This window comes from Pleurodeles waltl, chromosome 8 (assembly GCF_031143425.1).
Source record: "Pleurodeles waltl isolate 20211129_DDA chromosome 8, aPleWal1.hap1.20221129, whole genome shotgun sequence".
In the NCBI taxonomy this organism is placed as follows: Eukaryota; Metazoa; Chordata; class Amphibia; order Caudata; family Salamandridae; genus Pleurodeles; species Pleurodeles waltl.
The window spans coordinates 1310461970-1310481728 of record NC_090447.1 but is presented as its reverse complement, the minus strand read 5'-3'; the positions used below and the strand labels follow the sequence as shown (position 1 = coordinate 1310481728).

General features: G+C 45.7%; 1 protein-coding gene across 4 annotated transcripts in view; it reads right to left on the bottom strand.

Annotated features, from left to right (window-relative positions):
• CENPJ (centromere protein J) overlaps window positions 1-19759 on the bottom strand; it is a 261058-nt gene that overhangs the window by 134347 nt on the left and 106952 nt on the right. For all 4 annotated transcript variants that reach the window (XM_069202296.1, XM_069202295.1, XM_069202297.1 and 1 more), the window contains one exon: window positions 11680-11845. In XM_069202296.1, the coding sequence (XP_069058397.1) occupies window positions 11680-11845 (166 nt within the window). The remainder of the gene's footprint in view (window positions 1-11679; window positions 11846-19759) is intronic.

Below are 19759 nucleotides of genomic sequence, written 5' to 3'. Positions count from 1 at the left end.
CAAAATGGCCATCCCTCCTCACCTCTGAATCCAAGCAATAATGCTTAACAAAGGTGTGGAGGGAAGACCAAGTCGCTGCCTTACAAATATCCGCCACCGGAACACCTCTAGCCAGGGCCGGTGTGGTCGACTTAGCCCTGGAGGAATGGGCTCTGATCCCTTCAGGAGGATCCTTCTTCGCCAATGAATAACATATCTTGATACAAAGAACGACCCACCTGGCTAGCTTTAGGTTGTGGACGGCCTTCTCCTTCCTCTTCCCCACGTGTCCAATAAAGAGTTGGTCATCCAAGCGGAACTCTCTCGTCCTGTCTATGTAAAAGCTGAGTGCCCTTTTAGGGTCCAGTCGATGGAGTCTCTCCTCCTCCTTAGAAGGATGCGGCGGAGGGTAGAATGTCGAGAGAGTGATGGACTGTCCCAAATGAAACAGAGTCACTATCTTGGGGAGGAAAGCCACCCTGGTCCTCAGAACCACTTTGTCCGTATGAAAGGTTGTAAAAGGTGGGTGAACAGAAAGAGCCTGAAGCTCACTCACACGCCTAGCAGACGTGATGGCCGTCAGAAACACAGTCTTTAGAACTAAAAACCTTAAAGGGCAAGAATGAAGAGGCTCAAAAGGAGAGCCCATCAAGAAAGTTAACACCAGATTTAAATCCCACTGGGGCATGATAAACGGAGTGGGAGGAAACCTATTGGTAAGCCCCTTCAAAAACCTTAACACAAAAGGAAATCTAAACAAAGAGGGTTGGTCAGGAAGACATAAGAAGGCCGAAAGAGCCGAGAGATAGCCTTTGACAGTGGCCACAGCGCAACCTCGCCGCGCCAACGACAAAGCAAACATCAATATATCTGACAGATGGGCACTTAAGGAATTAATTTGTCGCTCTCCACACAAATGAACGAATTTAGCCCATCTGCCTGCATAGACAGACTTGGTGGAGTGTCTTCGGGCCGATAAAATAACTTCCACCACATCAGATGGGAGAGAAAAAGCACTCAGGTTGCCCCGTTCAGTCTCCAGGCATGAAGGTGCAGGCTCTGGAGATGGGGGTGTAGAACCTGCCCATGCGACTGCAAGAGGTCTGCCCTGTGAGGGAGACGGAGGGCACAGTGAGAGTTGGAGTAGGTCTGCGTACCACACCCTTCGTGGCCAATCCGGAGCTACTAGAATGACTTGGGCCAGGTCTTGGCAAATCTTCCTCAGAACCCAAGGAATCAAGGGTGTGGGGGGAAACGCGTAAAGCAACTGGCCGCACCAGGACATCTGAAACGTGTCCCCCAACGCTCCCTGCACCGTATACTGAAGGCTGCAGAACGACGGGCAGTGCGCGTTCTCCCGAGTGGCAAATAGGTCTATCTGGGGAAAACCCCACATCCGAAAGATGTAAAGAACCAGATCCGGATGAAGATGCCACTCGTGATCATCTGAGAAGAGCCGACTGAGACTGTCCGCATGCACGTTTTGAACCCCGGCCTATTACGCAAAGCTGATGGTCCTGTGCCCAGGACCAGAGCCGCAGAGCCTCTCTGCAGAGAAGGTACGACCCTACTCCTCCCTGCTTGTTGATGTACCACATCGCGGTCATGTTGTCCATCAGGACTTGAACCGACTGACCGTGAAGGGAAGGGAGGAAGGCCTTGAGGGCCAAACGAATCGCCTGTAGTTCCAGCAGATTGATATGAAACATCTGCTCCACTGGAGACCAAACAACCCTTGATCTCCAGGTCCCCCAGATGAGCTCCCCACCCCAAAGTGGAAGCATCTGTTATCACTGTGGTCACTGGAGGAGGCAGTGAAAACGGCTTTCTTTGAGACAGGTTGCTGCCCGCAGCCCACCATTGTAGATCCGCTGCAGTGTCTCTGGAGATCTTTATCGACTCCTCGAGATCCCCTTTGTGTTGAAACCACTGCCTGCGGAGGCACCACTGAAGTGCCCTCATGTGCCAGTGTGCGTGAGTGACCAACAGAATGCAATAAGCGAACAAACGAAGGACCTTGAGAACCGGAACAACTGCTCCTTCTTGAAACATTGGAATCAACGTCTGAATATCCTGAATCCGCTGTGGCGGAGGAAAGGCCCGATTCAATGTAGTGTCCAGTACTGCCCCTATGAACAGGAGGCGTTGAGAGGGCTCTAGGTGAGACTTGGGTACATTTTTTGAAAAGCCCAGACTGAACAACAACTGGGTTGCCAGCTGCAGATGATGCAACACAAGCTCTGGAGACTTGGCTTTGATCAACCAATCGTCCAGGTAAGGGAATACCGCTATCCCTTTCCTTCGGAGGTCTGCTGCAACAACCGCCATCACCTTCGTGAAGACCCGAGGTGCGGAAGTAAGACCAAAAGAAAGGACCGCAAACTGGTAGTGTTGCGACCCTACCACAAAACGGAGATACTTCCTGTGTGACTTGAGAATGGGAATATGGAAATAAGCATCCTGCAAGTCGACAGACACCATCCAACCCTCCTTGTTCAACGCCATAAGTACCTGCGCTAGAGTCAGCATTTTGAATTTCTCCTGCTTGAAGAACCAATTTAAAATCCTCAGGTCCAAGATAGGTCTTAAACGACCATCCTTTTTGGGGATCAAAAAGTACCTTGAATAACATCCCTGACCCCTCTCCTGCTCAGGAACCAACTCCACTGCACCTTTTGACAATAGGGACAGAACCTCCTGTTCTAGCAACAGGAGATGATCGTCTGAACAAAAGGAAGGACAGGAAGGGAAGGGGAGGGAGGAGGAATCTCCCGAAAGGGAAGGACATAGCCTTTCCTTACCACGCTGATAACCCAGTAATCGGATGTTATGGACTCCCACATGGGAAGAAAAAGAGACAACCTTCCCCCTACCGGAGAGGCATGGGACGCAATGGTGAGAGGACTAGGGCTGCTTCCCCTGTTGCATCCCCCCTGAGGAAGAGGAAGAGGAAGGGTGCTGCTGCTGGGTGGCCCCTCTAGTGCGGACCCTACCCCGCCCCTAAATGATTTATAAGGGAGGCTGGAAGACTGTTGGCCTGCCTGCTGCGATCTCCCACGAAAGGAAGCCCCTCATTCAAAAACTCGCAGCCGCCTAAAGGACCTAAAGGGGGTCGAAACAGCCTGCAGGCCCAAGGATTTAGCAGTGGCTCTACACTCCTTAAAGCGCTCTGACGCAGAGTCAGCTTTAGTGCCAAATAATTTAGCCCCATCAAAAGGCAAGTCCAAGAGCGTGGCCTGAACATCCGATGAGAATCCAAATGTGCGCAACCAAGCATGGCGCCTGGTGGCAATAGAGGTCCCCATGGCTCTAGCAACAGAGTCCGTGGTGTCCAGCCCCGACTGTATGACTTGCGTAGCCGCTGCCTGGGCATCCGAGAGGAGACCATGCAAGTCTTGGGGCATGTCCGGTAACACAGTCTTTGCCGCCTCCATTATTGCGTGAATGTATCTGCCAAGGATACACGTAGCATTAGCAGATTTCAATGCTATGCTGCACGAGGAGAAAACCTTTTTGTTCGACTGCTCCATGTGCTTGGACTCCCGGTCAGATGGTACACCAGGAAAGGAGCAGATCGTGAAGAACAGGATGCCTGTACGACCAGACTCTCTGGAGACGGATGTTTAGAAAGAAATTCGGGGTCTCCAGGTGCAGACCTATACCGTCTGGCCACCGACCTGCTCACTGCCGAAGAAACAGGTTTCTTCCACACCTCTCCTATGGGATCCATGAGAGCTTAATTGAATGGTAACTGTGGATCCGCAATGGCCGTGGCAGGATGAAGCACCTCCGTCAGGATATTGGTTTTAACTTGCGCCATAGGAAGGGAGAGTTCCAGGAAATCAGCAGCCTTCCTGATGACAGAATGAAATGTGGCTGCTTCCTCAGTATATTCCCCTGGCGAGGCCAGATCCCACTCCAGGGAAGTATCCAAGTCCACTGGCTGTATCCAACCCCTGAAACTCGTTCTGGGGCTCCGCAATCTCCCCTTCCTCAAGGAGCTGCCTCTGGTACTCTCTCTCCTCCAACAACCTGAGGGCCTTTCTCCTGGACCGCAATGTGGCCTACAACCCCGGTGTCAACATGGAGTGTAACGACATCGGAGAGTGGCACTGAGAAGGTGTCATCACAGGATCTCCAGATCCTCCCGATGCCGTAGATGAATCCATCGGCGCCATGGACACACGACCTGCACCCATCGACACCATTCGGCTTCGGGACTCCTCCAACTCAACAGACACCGGCGTCGAAGGCCTCTCCCTCGACGGCTGCACCGCCGCCGGGCTAGTGTCTCCTGACGGACAGAACAGCATAAACGGCGTTGGCCTGTACGGAGCTGGAATGCTTAAGTTAAATGCCAGGGTACCAGTATGGCCAGCCGGCGCACCACCTCCCGGAGCCATGTTCTGGAAAATAGTAAACATGGCATTAAGAAATGCCGCCGGATCCGTACCCGGAGCCGGGAAGGCAGGATAGTCTTGAGGAGCCGGACTCGAATCCTGAGCGTCTGGATGCGCTGGAGAGGCATGTTGACTCGAGGCTCCACCACCTCAAAGACCGACGGCGCCGGAGAAGACTGTGGAGTCAACGGTTGAGGAGTCCCCGTCGGGCTGACCTCCCAGGACTTATGACGTCGGGGTGACGAAGACCTCGACTCCGACCGACTTCCTCTGAATCGACGCCTGGAGTCACGATGACGCCACTTCTTGTGACTCGACTTTCCCGACAATGATCTATGGTGCCTTTTTCTCTCCTTCTTAGCTTTTGCTAAGAACAATTTAGCCTCACGTTCTTTCAAGGCTTTAGGGTTCAGTTTTTGGCATGAACCACATTCCTGGACATCATGGTCTGAACTCAGGCACCAAAGACAGTTGTTATGGGGGTCAGTAACCGACATCGGACCTCCGCATTCCCTGCAAGGCTTGAAGCCTGACTTTTTCGGGGCTGACATGTCGACAAAAACACAAAGTATCCCTCCGAACAGCAAACAATACAGGTAGCTGGAAAAGTAACCATTATCGAAGGCACGGAAAAAAGGGAACTGACGTCAGCATGCCAGTGAGGGCCTCTTATTGCCTCAATGACGTCAGACGGAGCTGCGTGGAGTCGGGCAATTGTGACGTCCTTGCCGACGTGCAGAGCTGGAGAGAAGTTTCCGTCGAATGCTACGCATGGGGAGAATTCATTAGGTGAGGAATCCACAGGTAGTTGTATCCATCAGAATATATGATACAATCAAAAACAATTGGTATTATTATCTTCATTGTAGTAACAATCCTATCATAGTGCTATTATGCATCACGTTTTTCTATAATACAAGTCCCTCTCTTCTATATAAGTTCACATTCTCATTTCCAATCATTTCATTATTCCCTTCAATTATGTTTTAATCAAAGTCTACTGATGTCGTTATATTATTGTGACAATTTTAGCATAGTGCTATACTTGTTCCTTTTGCATATTTCCAATATATTGATCTTATTAGTATTGCCCAAGTGACTTATTTTGCACCTATAGTTGAGGGACACACCCTTGTTGAACAAACCATTGTGAATTTAAAATCAAAATCAAGTTCATACAAGACGGTAAGAAAGTTCTCAACTCTTATGGTCAATTGTTTGAGTGATCAACTGTATCATTATTCATTGTGCCCAAGATGTGTTTTTAAGAGGAATGAATGTGTAACTCCTCATCCGCGGAATCTTGGTCCTTAATTTTATTTAAAAAACTTTGACTCTAGTTGATACAGTTTTAAAGTTCTATCTCCGCCCCTTTCGTTTGCTGGTATAGGAGCTTCCCCAAATTGGTGCAATGTCATCCAATCGCTGTTATGGTGTTGTGAGTAGTGCTTTGCCATTGCATAGCTTGGGTCCTTGTTACAGACAGCTCTTATATGCTCTAATATTAGTTTGTTTCCATTTGCATACTGTGCTGCCTACATACTTAAACCCAAATGCCCATTTTAATAAAGACTACATGGGTCATCTCACATGATGTTTTGATAAATTTTGTATGTCTTCCTAATGTGTCTCACTTCCTTCCTATTTTCTCCTACGGAAATGTTTTCACTTCAAACATTTCACAAAAACCTCACACTTACTGTCCAACCAAGTTTTCTTCCTTAGACCAATAAAATTACTTCTCATCAGTTTATCTTTTATAGATGGGCTATCATTTAAGTAATGCTGGGTTTGACACCTAACAGTGGTCCCACATCTGGGTTTCTTGTCAAAAGATTCCAATGTATCTCCATAATTTTTCGAATCTCTTTATGTTCTTTAATGTATGTCATAATCATGCTTATTGTTTGTGCTTTGTTTTCATCCAATTCTTGTTTTCTTCTTGGTGTTTCAATTCTCAAAAGCTTTTGAGTTTTATTTGCCCCGTGTTTTGTGTGCCATTTACTGTATCCCCGCTTTTCAACTCTTAGTTGTAAATCTTTAAAATGTTCCATCATTTTATCATTTCAGCAGTTCATTTTTACTCTTATGAATCCACCATAAGATATGCTCTTAATCAAGTTTTTTGGGTGAAAACTGCTTACATGTAAAACATTGTTTGTTAGCTGGGTTTCCGAAACATGTTTCCAAGGTATCACCCTGTACATATACTTTAATGTCCAAGAATTCTATTTCTGTTTTACTAGGTTTACTTGTGAATCGATGGCCTAATTCATTGTTATTCAGTATGGTGAAAAAGTCCTGAAATTCCAGTTCTGTTCCATGCCAAATAATAAACAAATCATCTATATATCAGAGTCACAATATCGCTTTGTCCATGTATTGGTCATTTTCTTCTCTCCAACCCACTTACCTCTCCAGCCAACCCACGGTGAGGTTGGTGTAGCTTGGAGAGAATGAAACTCCAATCACTGTCCCCTGTGTCTGTAAAAACAGTTCATGATTAAACAAGAAAATGTTATTTGTTAGGCATATTTTGATCATGATTAGTAACATCCTTGAATGCTGCAATTCTTGTAAATTGTGTTATTTCAAGAAGTATTCTAATGCATGCAAACCCACGTCATGTTTAACTGAAGTGTGCAATGAGACCACGTCTATTGTTGTCAATAGTATTCATTGTGCCATGGGGTATTCATCAAAGTTCTTTAAAAAATCTCCTGTATCCTTCACATATGAACTTAATGTTGGAACCAGTTAGTAGTCTATATACAATGACAGGTTTTCATATAATGAGCCACAACTTGAAATGATGGGCCTGCCCGGTGAATTATTCAACGATTTTTGTATTTTTGGAAGATAATATATAGTTGGTATAGTCAGAAATTCATTCATGAGGAACTGATATTCCTCCTCATTGATCAGTGTCTCACTACACCATGAATTTAACAACTTGTCCAGATTTTTAATGTGGTCCCAAATGGGATTCACTTTTAGCATTTTGGAGTTCATTGTATTGTTGAGTTGTCTGTATACTTCATGTTTGTAATTCCCTTTGTCCAACACCACAATATTACCTCCCTTGTGTGCCTCTTATCTCAATTGTGTCCACAGACATTAGCTGGTTCAAAGCTTTGCTTTTTTAGCATTAAGTTTGCTTTATTGGCACCATGGTGGTTGTTCCTCAAACTGTCTAGCTCCTTAGCTACCAGACCAATTTTGTTTCCAGGACTCAATACCGGGCAAAATTTGGAGTGAGGTTTAAGAGTACTGAATTTTTGTTCATCTGGTTTAATTTCCAACATTTTTTAAATTTGTGATTCAGATAGTTATTCATCCTCTAGACTGTACATTAGATATAAGCAGGTTTTGAGGGCCTGTATTTGTTCTATGGTTAAACTGATTTCTTGCATGTTTAACAGTTCTCTATTTGTTTCTTTCTTTTTAACAAAGAATTTGGCCAATTTTATTTTTTCTCACAAATTTGTAAAGGTCTATTTTCAACTCTGTGTAATCAAACTACACTTCTGGACAGAAGGAGAGCCCTTTGTTCAATAGGCTCTTTTCATCTTCTGTAAGTGCATAACTGGACAGATTGACTACCAGATTGTCTTCCATTTTCACCTCTGCTTGCGTCGTTGACATAGTTGATAACCGTTGTCTCCCCCTTGCCTCTTCGTCCTTTCCAAAGTCGTCTTCTGGTGGGCGACCTCTTCCTCGTCCCCCATTTGCTTGCTTGGTCCTTGAGTTTGTTGATCAATATACTGAAGTTGCATTTCTTCTAAAAAAAAAAGTTGTTCTGGTAGTGTGTGTAGTCTCCAATTGTTCCTTCTCACTTCCTACTACATCCAATTCACTGATGGTGTCACCGAAAGTTGTTCTAGTTAGGAGTCTGCCTGAAGCGTATTGTTTTTTCAGATTCTGAAATCGTTTTATATATTCACTAAAAGGTTACAGGGATGTTAGCACTCTAGTTGCTCTTTAGATCACCAGGGATCAAAATGCTCCTGCAAATTCAATGGGAGCCCTTGCTCTGATTGGCTGGCCACATCAATTAAATTTTTTTTTAAAAAATTAAAAATAAAGTACAAGTGGGCAGAGTAGGGGTACCCTGAATGTTACAAGGCGTTTCTGCGATCCAGCAGCTGTTCCTTGGGAACCCATACAGCCACCAGGGGGTGATGCTGGATACTGTGTTTCGTAGGATCAAAAATAGTTTAATTAAAAAAAAAACAAAAAAAAAGGCGAGGGGTGGCGGGGCATGGCATGGCCTGAGTGTCTGCTATGGTTTGCCATGAACAGGCGGTTGACCCTGCAGCGGGGAAGTAGGCTGCTCACGGGGGTTGAGTGTGGGTATGAGCTTGGCTTTACTTTTGCAGTTCGCAGCAGGATTGGTAGGCTGGCAGAGGGGATGCTGGGTGCAAGGTCAGGCCTTGCATATCCATGGGCACAAGTTATAGTTACCTGAAATAACGATACCAGTTGAATTTCACTGTTTTATTTAAATTTAAAAACATTAGAGCTGAACTGACATCTACACCGAACACACACATCACTTTAACCTTTGCTTTTTTTCAGGTATATTTTTTATATAGTCTTCCACAAAGGGGCATTCAGAGAGCCCTATTAATCCATGGGCCTGTTCAAACTGTCAATCACTTTTTGCAACCACCCCCACACTATTCAAGTTAGGCAATGAGTCAGTCCACATGAGCCATTGCGTTCTCTTCAAGCGAGAGAGGACATTTTGTTAAAGCACAATTGCATCACTCACAGAACAGTCTCCTTCAATACCAGGGATTTGTTTCAAACTTTGAAAAGGGCAACACAGCTCTCAAAACACTACTACGGGGCCCATGCTCTTGACTGCTGAGAGTCCAATCCCTCAAGCGCACTGCTTGCAGCGGTCTTGTTTTGAAATGGGTTGGAATCCCATTCCAAAATGGCTGCCATACATGCACTAGTGCAAAGGCACCCCTCTGTGAATGTTTTTGTAGAATTTTATTACAAAAACATTAAAACAGTGCCACATGTGTTTAAGCACATATATGCATGCTAGGGCAGACACTCTTTGAAATGTGTTTTTGTAATAAAGCTTTACAAACATAAAAAACACAATGGCAAATCCATCAGGCAACAACAGATTCACTGACCTTGCCAATGTTTTTTCTACTTCTTTACAAAGTATTTTTTCTTAGTCCCATTTATGTTACTAAAATAGAGGATCTCTAGCCCAATTCATCATTCTATCAAAACATTTTCATATGTATGAGAGAAAAAAAAAAAGACAAATATCTTTAAGCTTAGCTCTTCATTTAGTTGCCTCTGTACTATAGACAATCAAGCCCAGATAAATTTCATCCATGAGAAAAGTGGTAATTTTGAATATGTCACAGAAAACTTGCTAGGAATCCACAATTCCTGTGAGAGAAAAGTATGTTACAAAGTAAAGTCTGCCTTATTTTCAACAACCTTGATATTTGTATTAGGTATTTCATGTAATGCAAAATTTACTTCCAGGAGCAATGGACTGTTTCAGAGAACAGGATTGTAAGGAAATGCCTCCTTGGCATGGTTACCCCCTGACTTTTTGCCAAGTTATGATTTAAAAGTGTGCTGAGGCCTGCTAACCAGGCCCCAGCACCAGTGTTCTTTCCCTTAAACTGTACTTTTGTTTCCACAATTGGCACACCCTGGCATCCAGGTAAGTCCCTTGTAACTGGTACCCCTGGTACCAAGGGTCCTGATGCCAGGGAAGGTCTCTAAGGGCTGCAGCATGTCTTATGCCACCCTGGGGACCCCTCACTCAGCACAGACACACTGCTTGTCAGCTTGTGTGTGCTGGTGGGGAGAAAATGACTAAGTCGACATGGCACTCCCCTCAGAGTGCCATGCCAACCTCACACTGCCTATGGCATAGGTAAGTCACCCCTCTAGCAGGCCTTACAGCCCTAAGGCAGGGTGCACTATACCATAGGTGAGGGCATAGGTGCATGAGCACTATGCCCCTACAGTGTCTAAGCAAAACCTTAGTCTCCCATCGAACTCCATTGCAAATCCGACGCCTGCTTGCACTCAGCACCCGGCCACCCCGTGCCACTGAGGGTGTACTTTTTGTGCTAACTTGTGTCCCCCTCCGGTGCCCTACAAAACCCCCCTGGTCTGCCCTCCGAAGACGCGGGTACCTACCTGCTGGCAGACTGGAACCGGGGCACCCCCTTCTCCAATGAAGCCTATGCGTTTTGGGCACCACTTTGACCTCTGCCCTGAGCTGCTGGTGTGGTAACTTTGGGGTTGCCCTGCACCCCCAACGGTGGGCTACATTAGACCCAACTTTGAACCCTGTAGGTGGTTTACTTACCTGCAAAACTAACAAACACTTACCTCCCCCAGGAACTGGTGAAAATTGCACGGTCTAGTTTTAAAATAGCTTATTGCCATTTTTGTGAAAACTGTACATGCTATTTTGCTGATTCAATGTTCCTAAGTTACTTAAGTGAAATACCTTTCATTTGAAGTATTACTTGTAAACCTTGAACCTGTGGTTCTTAAAATAAACTAAGAAAATATATTTTTCTATATAAAAACCTATTGGCCTGGAATTGTCTTTGAGTGTGTGTTCCTCATTTATTGCCTGTGGATGTACAACAAATGCTTAACACTACCCTCTGATAAGCCTACTGCTCGACCACACTACCACAAAATAGAGCATTAGAATTATCTCTTTTTGCCACTATCTTACTTCTAAGGGGAACCCTTGGAATCTGTGCATGCTATTTCTTACTTTGAAATAGTACATACAGAGCCAACTTCCTACATGGATGGAGGGAGTTAAATGTATGAGGAAAGAGACAAAACAGGAAAACAAAAGTCAATAAAGGGGTGACATGCAGTTTGGACAGTACAAATAATTATTTTGTTTTTGTAACATTTCACACTTACACATATGTACTGCATAGATTTAATTTCGAAAGAGGAGAAGCAGATTTGCATGGAATCACACAGTATCTTGATCAATGGATTACCCATTGATATCCCCTTCCTCTTTTCCTTCCCTAATGATTAACTCAATTTGAGGTACCCATTTGATATTCTCAAGCTGGTTACTGATGCAGAAAAAACTCCTTTATGTAAAAAAATAAAATAACAAATAACTAAACTCTACAAATGTAAATCATAAAATGTTTTCACAGAACACACGTTGGGAGTTGGAATAGATGCACCTTATTGGGATGGATTCTGCATCGGGCAATGTTCACGGGCTTCCCTGAACGAAAGAGAAACTGCTGAAGTGCACTACCTGGATTTCATCCCGTTCCTTTTTGTCAGGAATGGCTCGTGCGGCTGTTGCATACTTTTCAAAAACCTTTCGTTCTTTCTGAAGCTTCTTCATTTCTTCCTTTTTTAATTCATCAATTTGAGCCAATTCATTAGCTTTTCTTTGTTCAAATTCAGCATATTCCCTTCTGAAATAACAGAAAAGGTTTAAAATGTTTATAAAAATTAACTTATTGCCAAACAGCAATAGTGAGGATGGTACATTTCAGTGATAAATGTATTAATGAAGCACAGAACACCAAGCGACTCTGATGCTACGTTTGCTTCATGTAAGCATGCCTGCACAGAACGGCAATTACGGGTTCAGAAATACACAAATTATTTAGTATGTTACTTGTCCCACGAGCAATGCAACATCTAAACTGCAACATCTCTACTTAATACGGTATAAAAAGGCAGAACATATTGAATCATTAACAAGTTAGTACAACCGCATATCAGCTAACAATAGGCTTTCAAATGGTGTTTGATGCAAACCATGGCACTAACCTTGTGGAGAGGCTCATACTCTACAACAAACACTAATACAGAAAAAAAGAATGTTTTTTTTTAAGTTCGCCAACATTTCTTGGACTTCATCCTCTGTGTATTTGCTCTTCCCAAAATGACCTGAACTAAATTTTAAATTGTGAAATATGTAATGAGGGATGTCGAGAGTGGAAGAGGTTCTCATAACTTTAGGTACTGGTACAATGATTCCCCCAACTGTATTACTTGACTTGGTATACTGGGTGGAGAGTAGCATAACTTTTTGGCACTTTGAGGTGATTGTTTTCAGTATATTAAATACTGTAAAAAAGAAAAAGAAGTGAGCACTTTAACTCCCATATCCTAAGAAGATTTTTGCTCCGGCTTCATGTTGTTTTTCTGGGTGGTGTTCAAATTAGGGGCAGGCGGGCTAGCAGGAAGGGTGACTGAAGGGACCTCCAACACACGGGTGGGCGTGTGGGCTCTATATTACACAGAATGTTAACACAAACATGCATAACTCCCAGAACATCACCTAAATGTAAACTATTAAGAGAACCTTCAAAAGCCTTTGCAGAAATGGTGCACTTCATCTCTTTTAATAAGGGGCCTCAATGGCCCAGCGGAAGGGGACCAATATGGAGATCAATAAAGGTTGACCAACTGGATAACATTTGTCTTCAGGAGACACACTTAGGTAGCGGATGGATCAGGGGAAGATGGAATGCAGAACATTGCCAATCGCTTCCTTTTCATCAGCCATTCCAAAACATAACAAAGTGTCTTTTTTGTACAAGAACACTTACGTCCTCAATGCAGAAGAGCACTCTAAAACCAGTTAATCACAATAGATGTAAGTTTTAGTCCTACTCAAACTTAGTGCACTTAAAAAGTTCAACATTTAAACACCTATTATGACTTGTGATACAATCTCTGGTAGGAGATAAGGCCCTAGGACTGAACAGATTTACAAGGAACGTTCCGAAGACCTTTGTAATCCATCTGATGATGAAACTAACTAGCATTTGTAGTTACTTGGAAAAGCATTGAATGATGGCTCCCTGTGATAGTACAGCAGCTATAGCCAGCAACCTGTATACCAAAATTCTAGCCAACAGACTGAAGCGATTTTGCAAAGCTTGGACCATGCGAATCAGACAGATTTTATCAATGAAAGGCAGACAAATGGTAATATAACATGCATTGTTCACCTCGAAGGGACTCCCTTATCCTAGTATTCTTGGATGCAGATAAAGTATTCTATCGGGCTCAGTCTGGAGAGTGAGGGGATCAGACAATATTATTTAGAGGTTATGGGCATTTATCACTAACTCTCAGACAAAGTAGCACTGAGTGGATATTTATGCCATATATTTCCACTGCATAGAGGCAGCTGACGTGGCACCCACAATCCACTATTTAATTATTTTTATTAATTTCACGTTTTCATGTAGCACAACTCCATGTAAGATAGACTGTACTGCCCTTTACATAAGGAGTAATGTATTAGGATCTGGATTTCTAATTTGGAGGTGACCAGGATCACTTTACAATAACAAAGTTAGACAAAGAACAGATTTAACTAGGCATAAAAGCATAAACATACAGGCTATGTTATTTATTTTCTACTATAGAATTGCTGTATGTGGCAGTTCAATGTATTTGAAGCAGTAGCAGGGTATAAAATCTGTGGTCGGACACAGTGCAAGATCTGTATAACAGATTTATATTCAAACAGTGGGTCTGCATGTTAAATATTTGGGAAATAAAATGACAGCTCATATAACTGGCTTACACAATGGTAACGTCCCTCAGTTGCTGTAAGAAATATGAAAAGATGTTTTTAAACGATCACTCATATGTGTCTCTTGGCTAGGCTGAATCAACACAGTAAACATGAACATATTACTAAGGGTATGAAATTTGTTTCAGGCTTTCACACCTCAAAACAGAATACATTTATGAGCAACTTACAGGCCACTGTGTCACGTTTTGTCCCAAAATAACGCTTGTCCCAGGAGTCCCTTGCACCTGGCACAACAATCATGAATGTAGGAGAACAGGGAGGGGTGGGCATAGTTTCTTTATGCTCCAAGCAGGAGCCTAGCTGAAAGTTATAACAAGTGTCCTGAGATAAAGAGATAAGCCATGGGCTCTTAAGGCATATTTAATAGATGGTAGACCATTACAGGTAGATAGGGGAAGAGACCACCAAATGCATTTCTTAGACCACCAATGAGTAGTACTATATATGTCTGGGAGAAGAATGCAGAGAAGCTGAGCCTTACAATGTTTCCACCCCCTGTACACATTCACACTATAATGGTAACTTCACCCAGGCACTAACTTTCAAATTTGTCAGAATGAATAAGTTCAATCGACAACACACATCAATAAGTTTAAAAGAGAAAACAGATTAAAAAAAAAAAAAAAATAGAAACAGTCAAACTTGTCAACATAAAATTAACATTCAATTTGAAGACAAATGGTCCACGAGTGTTAGATACAGGCTATCTCCCAAAAACTGTAAACAGAGTAAAGTGACCGTGCACGTTTTGTGCCTGAAGAAGTACAAAAAGTCCTGTTCACCAACCAGTGGCAAGTTTATTTTTTGCTTTTTGATCTTCTGAGCCATGCTGCTTGGAGGAATTTAGACACAGACGACAATACCATAAGACTGGTTTCTCTTTTACAGACCTTCAGTGCTTCCTAGAAGTGACTGATGCCCAGGACTATGCAAAGTGGTTTTGATCCATTTAAATCACTATTGCTTCTACACAGGGCACAAGAAAGCACATTCTTGACACTTTCATGTTTATCGTTACATACGGGACATGTAACGCAATCTGATTTTGGACCAGACCAGCGATATATAAAAGAGGTTAAAGGAAGAGAGCCAAGCCCGAGCTGAATGTAAAATTTCCTAGAAATGGGGGTTTGCAAATAATCTAAAATAAATCCTTAAATTTATAGGCAACTTTATGTTAAAAAAAGAAGCTGTTAAGCTCCTGGAAGAGGACAGCTTCACTCTTTTTGCCTGGGCCTGGCATCAAAACCTCTCCATGTACGTAAGGGCCTCTTGTCCTTGTCATGCTTACCCCCACCATTTGCCTGGTATCTGATGCGATTTCGACTGAAGGTGAACTGGGTTCCTGCTAACCAGGTCCCCAGAGCCAGATCGCTCTCCCATGCGGTAAAATTGTTTCCCCAATAGGCAAATATTTTAGCACCCTCAGTAAGTTCCTAGTAAATAGTATCCCTGGTGCCTGAGGTACTAAAAAGGGTCCCTAAGGACTCCAGCATGAGAGACCCCTCACCAAGCACATGCCAGGCTGCAATTCCAGGCTTAGGGGGTTATTACAAGTTTGGAGGAGGTGTTAATCCGTCCCAAAAGTGACGGTAAAGTGACGGATATACCACCAGCCGTATTACGAGTTCCATAGGATATAATGGACTCGTAATACGGCTGGTGGTATATCCGTCACTTTTGGGATGGATTAACACCTCCTCCAAAGTTGTAATAACCCCCTTAAGTGTCTTGGTGCAGACAAAAGTGAAAACACGTCATGTCACACATCTCTGTGTACCATGTCTCCTACCACTGCATTAAGTGACCCTGTGCTGGTCAGTTGCATTACTGCCAGTACTAGTGACCATAGAAGCCATTTTAAACCATGCACTGGACACTGCTGAAAACAACGAGTTCCTCAGCTACATAATGGCTTCATTGAAAATATGAATGTTTTGTATCAAACATCTCATATTAATAAACCAACACTCATTACAGTGATGGATTTATCAATACATACACCCAAAGGGTACCTTAGAGGGCCCCCCTGAAAACCTACCAGCCTCCGGTGTGCTTGCTGACTAGTTTCTACCAGCCTGCCACCGAGACGCTGTTCTAACCTCCTACGGCGAGAGCATTCAGCTCTCAGGATGCCCAGAACAAAAGCCTGTCCAGGAAAAAGGGGTAACACCCCCTCCCAGATGATGACCAGGTGATTAGCATTCCTAAGGCGGCCAGCCTCAAAAGGCTGTTGCCCTTGAAATGCCAATCTGGCTCCCCTTACAGGAAAGGAAGCTGTCCCTCTTGTCCAGAGCCCCTTTGGCACACGGACAGGTGGGAAAATTAGCTAGACAGGTAGGGGTGCCATCCTCAGGCTAGTACCATTCCTAAGGTGGGCTAATTCGATGTGAACACGATTTGTCAGAGGTAGCCACCTTTGTGATGGCATAGAAATTCTGGGGCAGGGTTATGCCCACTTCCCACAGGAAATGTTAATTTCCTGCAGGCATGTCGCTCCTCGCGCTGCCGCCCCCTCCGTCCGTTTTTCCATCTTTCTCTTTTCCCTTGCGTCCCTGCGGCCCCTCCCGCCTTCCCCCACCTCCTCCTCCGTCCGTTTTCCATTTTTCTCTTTTCCTCCTTCTCTTTTCCCTTGCCACTGCGTCCCCGCGACCCCTCCCACCTCCCCCCACCTCCTTCTCCATCCGTTTTCCATCTTTCTCTTTTCCCTTGCCGCTGCGTCCCCGCGGCCCCTCCCACCTCCCTCCACCTCCTTCTCAGTCTGTTTTCCATCTTTCTCTTTTACCTTGCCGCTGCGTTCCCGCGGCCCCTCCCACCTCCTTCTCTGTCCGTTTTCCATCTTTCTCTTTTCCCTTGCCGCTGTGTCCCCACAGCCCCTCCCGCCTCCCCCACCTCCTTCTCCGTCCGTTTTCCATCTTTCTCTTTTCCCTTGCCACTGCGTCCCCGCGGCCCCTCCCACCTCCCCCACCTCCTCACAGTCCGTTTTCCTTTTGTTTTTTTCCACCGCTGCTAAAAATCCCTGCAGCCCCACCCACCCCAGCCTTCCCATTTGCCCAGCCCGCCCTCCTCCCAGCTGCCACTCCCTCCCTCCTCCCACACCTGTCATTTCTCCTGCTCCTCTTCCCTCACACCACACACCAACCATAGCTACCCCCCGACAAACACAACACCCCGAACGCAATACACACCTGCTCTCCCCCCACCCCCATCAACCAGCCCCGCAGCACACCACCCCACAACCATAACACACCCCGCAACAACACCCTCATGCACCACACCAACACCACCCACCACAACCACCTCAACTGCCTGCTTCTCAACACCGCTCCCTTCACAAACATGCCATAGAACTCTGGGACCTCATCACACTCACCTGACATCGCCTTCCTTACGGAAACCTGGACCAACCCCTCCTCGGAACCAGACATAGCATCGCCACCCTCAAGGGATACAAACTCCAACACAAAGACCGCCTCAACAGGCCAGGTGGTGGCATCGCCATCCTACACAGGGACACCATCAAAGTCACCACCAGCTCCCAAGACACTATCGACTACACAGAAAACATACACTTCCTAATCCACATTAACAACAACTCCACCCTCAGACGTACACTAATCTACAAACCACCAGGACCACGCCCCGCCTTCTGCGACACCATCGCCAACACCATCAGCTTGCACGCCCTCACCTCCACAGACTACATCCTCCTCAGTGATTTCAACTTTCACTTGGAGAACCTTCAAGACCACAACTCTACCTCCCTCATAGACAACCTCACCAACCTCGGACTCAAACAACTGGTCACCCACCCACTCAGCAGGACACACACTTGACGCAATTTTCACCTCAAGCCAACACATAGCCTACACCCACACCACCGAACTCCTCTGGACTGACCACCACTGTGTCCACTTCTTCACCAAACCCCCCCCCACACACCACCATCAACACACCACACCCTACCGCATGTGGGACAGATCCCCACAGAACGCCTGAGCTCCCAACTGGCTCACAACCTCCCCCCCCCCCCCCGCCACCCACACCAACGACCCTAACACAGGAGCACACAACCTCTCTAAATAGATCACTACCTGCGCAGACACACCAACCCCCCCTCAAAAAACACATCGCCACCCGCAACATCAAGAACGCCCCATGGTTCACCCCCGAACTCCAAGACTCCAAGCGCAAATGCCGCCAAGCGGAGAAAATATGGCGACAAGAACCCTCTACAACCAACTTCTCCACCCTCAAAGCCACCATTCGCACCCATAACCAACTCATACGCACAGCCAAAAGAGATCACTACAAGAACACTCCTTGACAGCAACTCTCAAAACAGCAAAGAACTCTTCACCATCATTAAAGAGCTAGCCAAACCCAAAGCCAGCAACATAGACCCCACATACACACACACACAGCCCCTATGTGACGCCCTCTCCAACCACTTCCACCACAGAATTCTAGACATCCACAACAGCTTCATACCACACACACCCTTACTCACCCAACTCAAACCCCACTCATGACCCCCCCACCACACTCACCACCTGGGCCCCCACCACACACGAAGAAACAGAAAAAAACATTAACTCCACCCACTCCGGATCCCCCTCCGACCCCTGTCCACATCACATCTACAACAAAGCCAGCCCAACCATCGCCCTCATACTCCGTGACATAATCAACTCCTCTTGACTCCGCCACCTACCCAGACCCCTGGAAGCATGCGGAAATCACTGCTCTCCTAAAAAAAAAAAAGCTGACCCGAAGATCCTCTCCAACTATCGCCCCATCTCCCTCCTCCCTTTCCCCGCCAAGGTTGCCGAGATACTAGTCAACGCCCGCCTATCCCACTTCCTGGAAGAAAACAACACTCTTGACCCCTCACAATCCGGGTTCCGCAAGAACCACAACACGGAAACCGCCCTCATCGCATGCACTGATGACATCAGGACCAAAGTCGACAAAGGCGAGACTGTCGCACTTATCCTCCTAGACCTCTCTGCAGCCTTTGACACGGTCTGCCACCACACACTCCGCACACACCTCCACAACATAGGAGTTCGCAACTAAGCCTTAGACTGGTTCACCTCCTTCCTCACCGACCGGACCCAGAGAACCCGCCTTCCAACTTTCCACTCCACTGCTACCAAGATCATCTGCAACATCCTCCGACCACACGGAATCACTATCCTCTCATACGCAGATGACACCCAACTCATCCTCTCCCTCACACACAACCCCACCACTGCCAAAACCAACCTACACGCTGCTCTCCTTGACACCGCCAACTGGATGAGAACTAACCACCTCAAGCTTAACTCAAACAAAACCGAGATCATCATTTTCGGCCACAACAAAACCATATGGGACGACTCCTGGTGGCCCACCGCCCTAGGCCTCGCCCCTGCCCCCGCAAACCACACACGCAACCTCAGCATCATCCTGGACCCCTCCCTCTCCATGACACAGCAAATCAATGCACTAACCTCCTCCTGCTTCCACACTCTCAAAAAAATACTTCAAATGGATTCCCCCAGAGACCAGGAAGAAAGTCACCCATGCACTCATCAGTAGCAGACTAGACTACGGTAACGCCCTCTATGCCGGCACCACACTCAAACTCAAACGCAAACTCCAGAGAATCCAGAACACAGCTGCACGCCTCGTCCTCCCACGCCACAAACGAATCTCACCACGCCTCAAATCCCTTCACTGGCTCCCCATAGACAAGAGAATCAATTTCAAGATCCTTATTCAC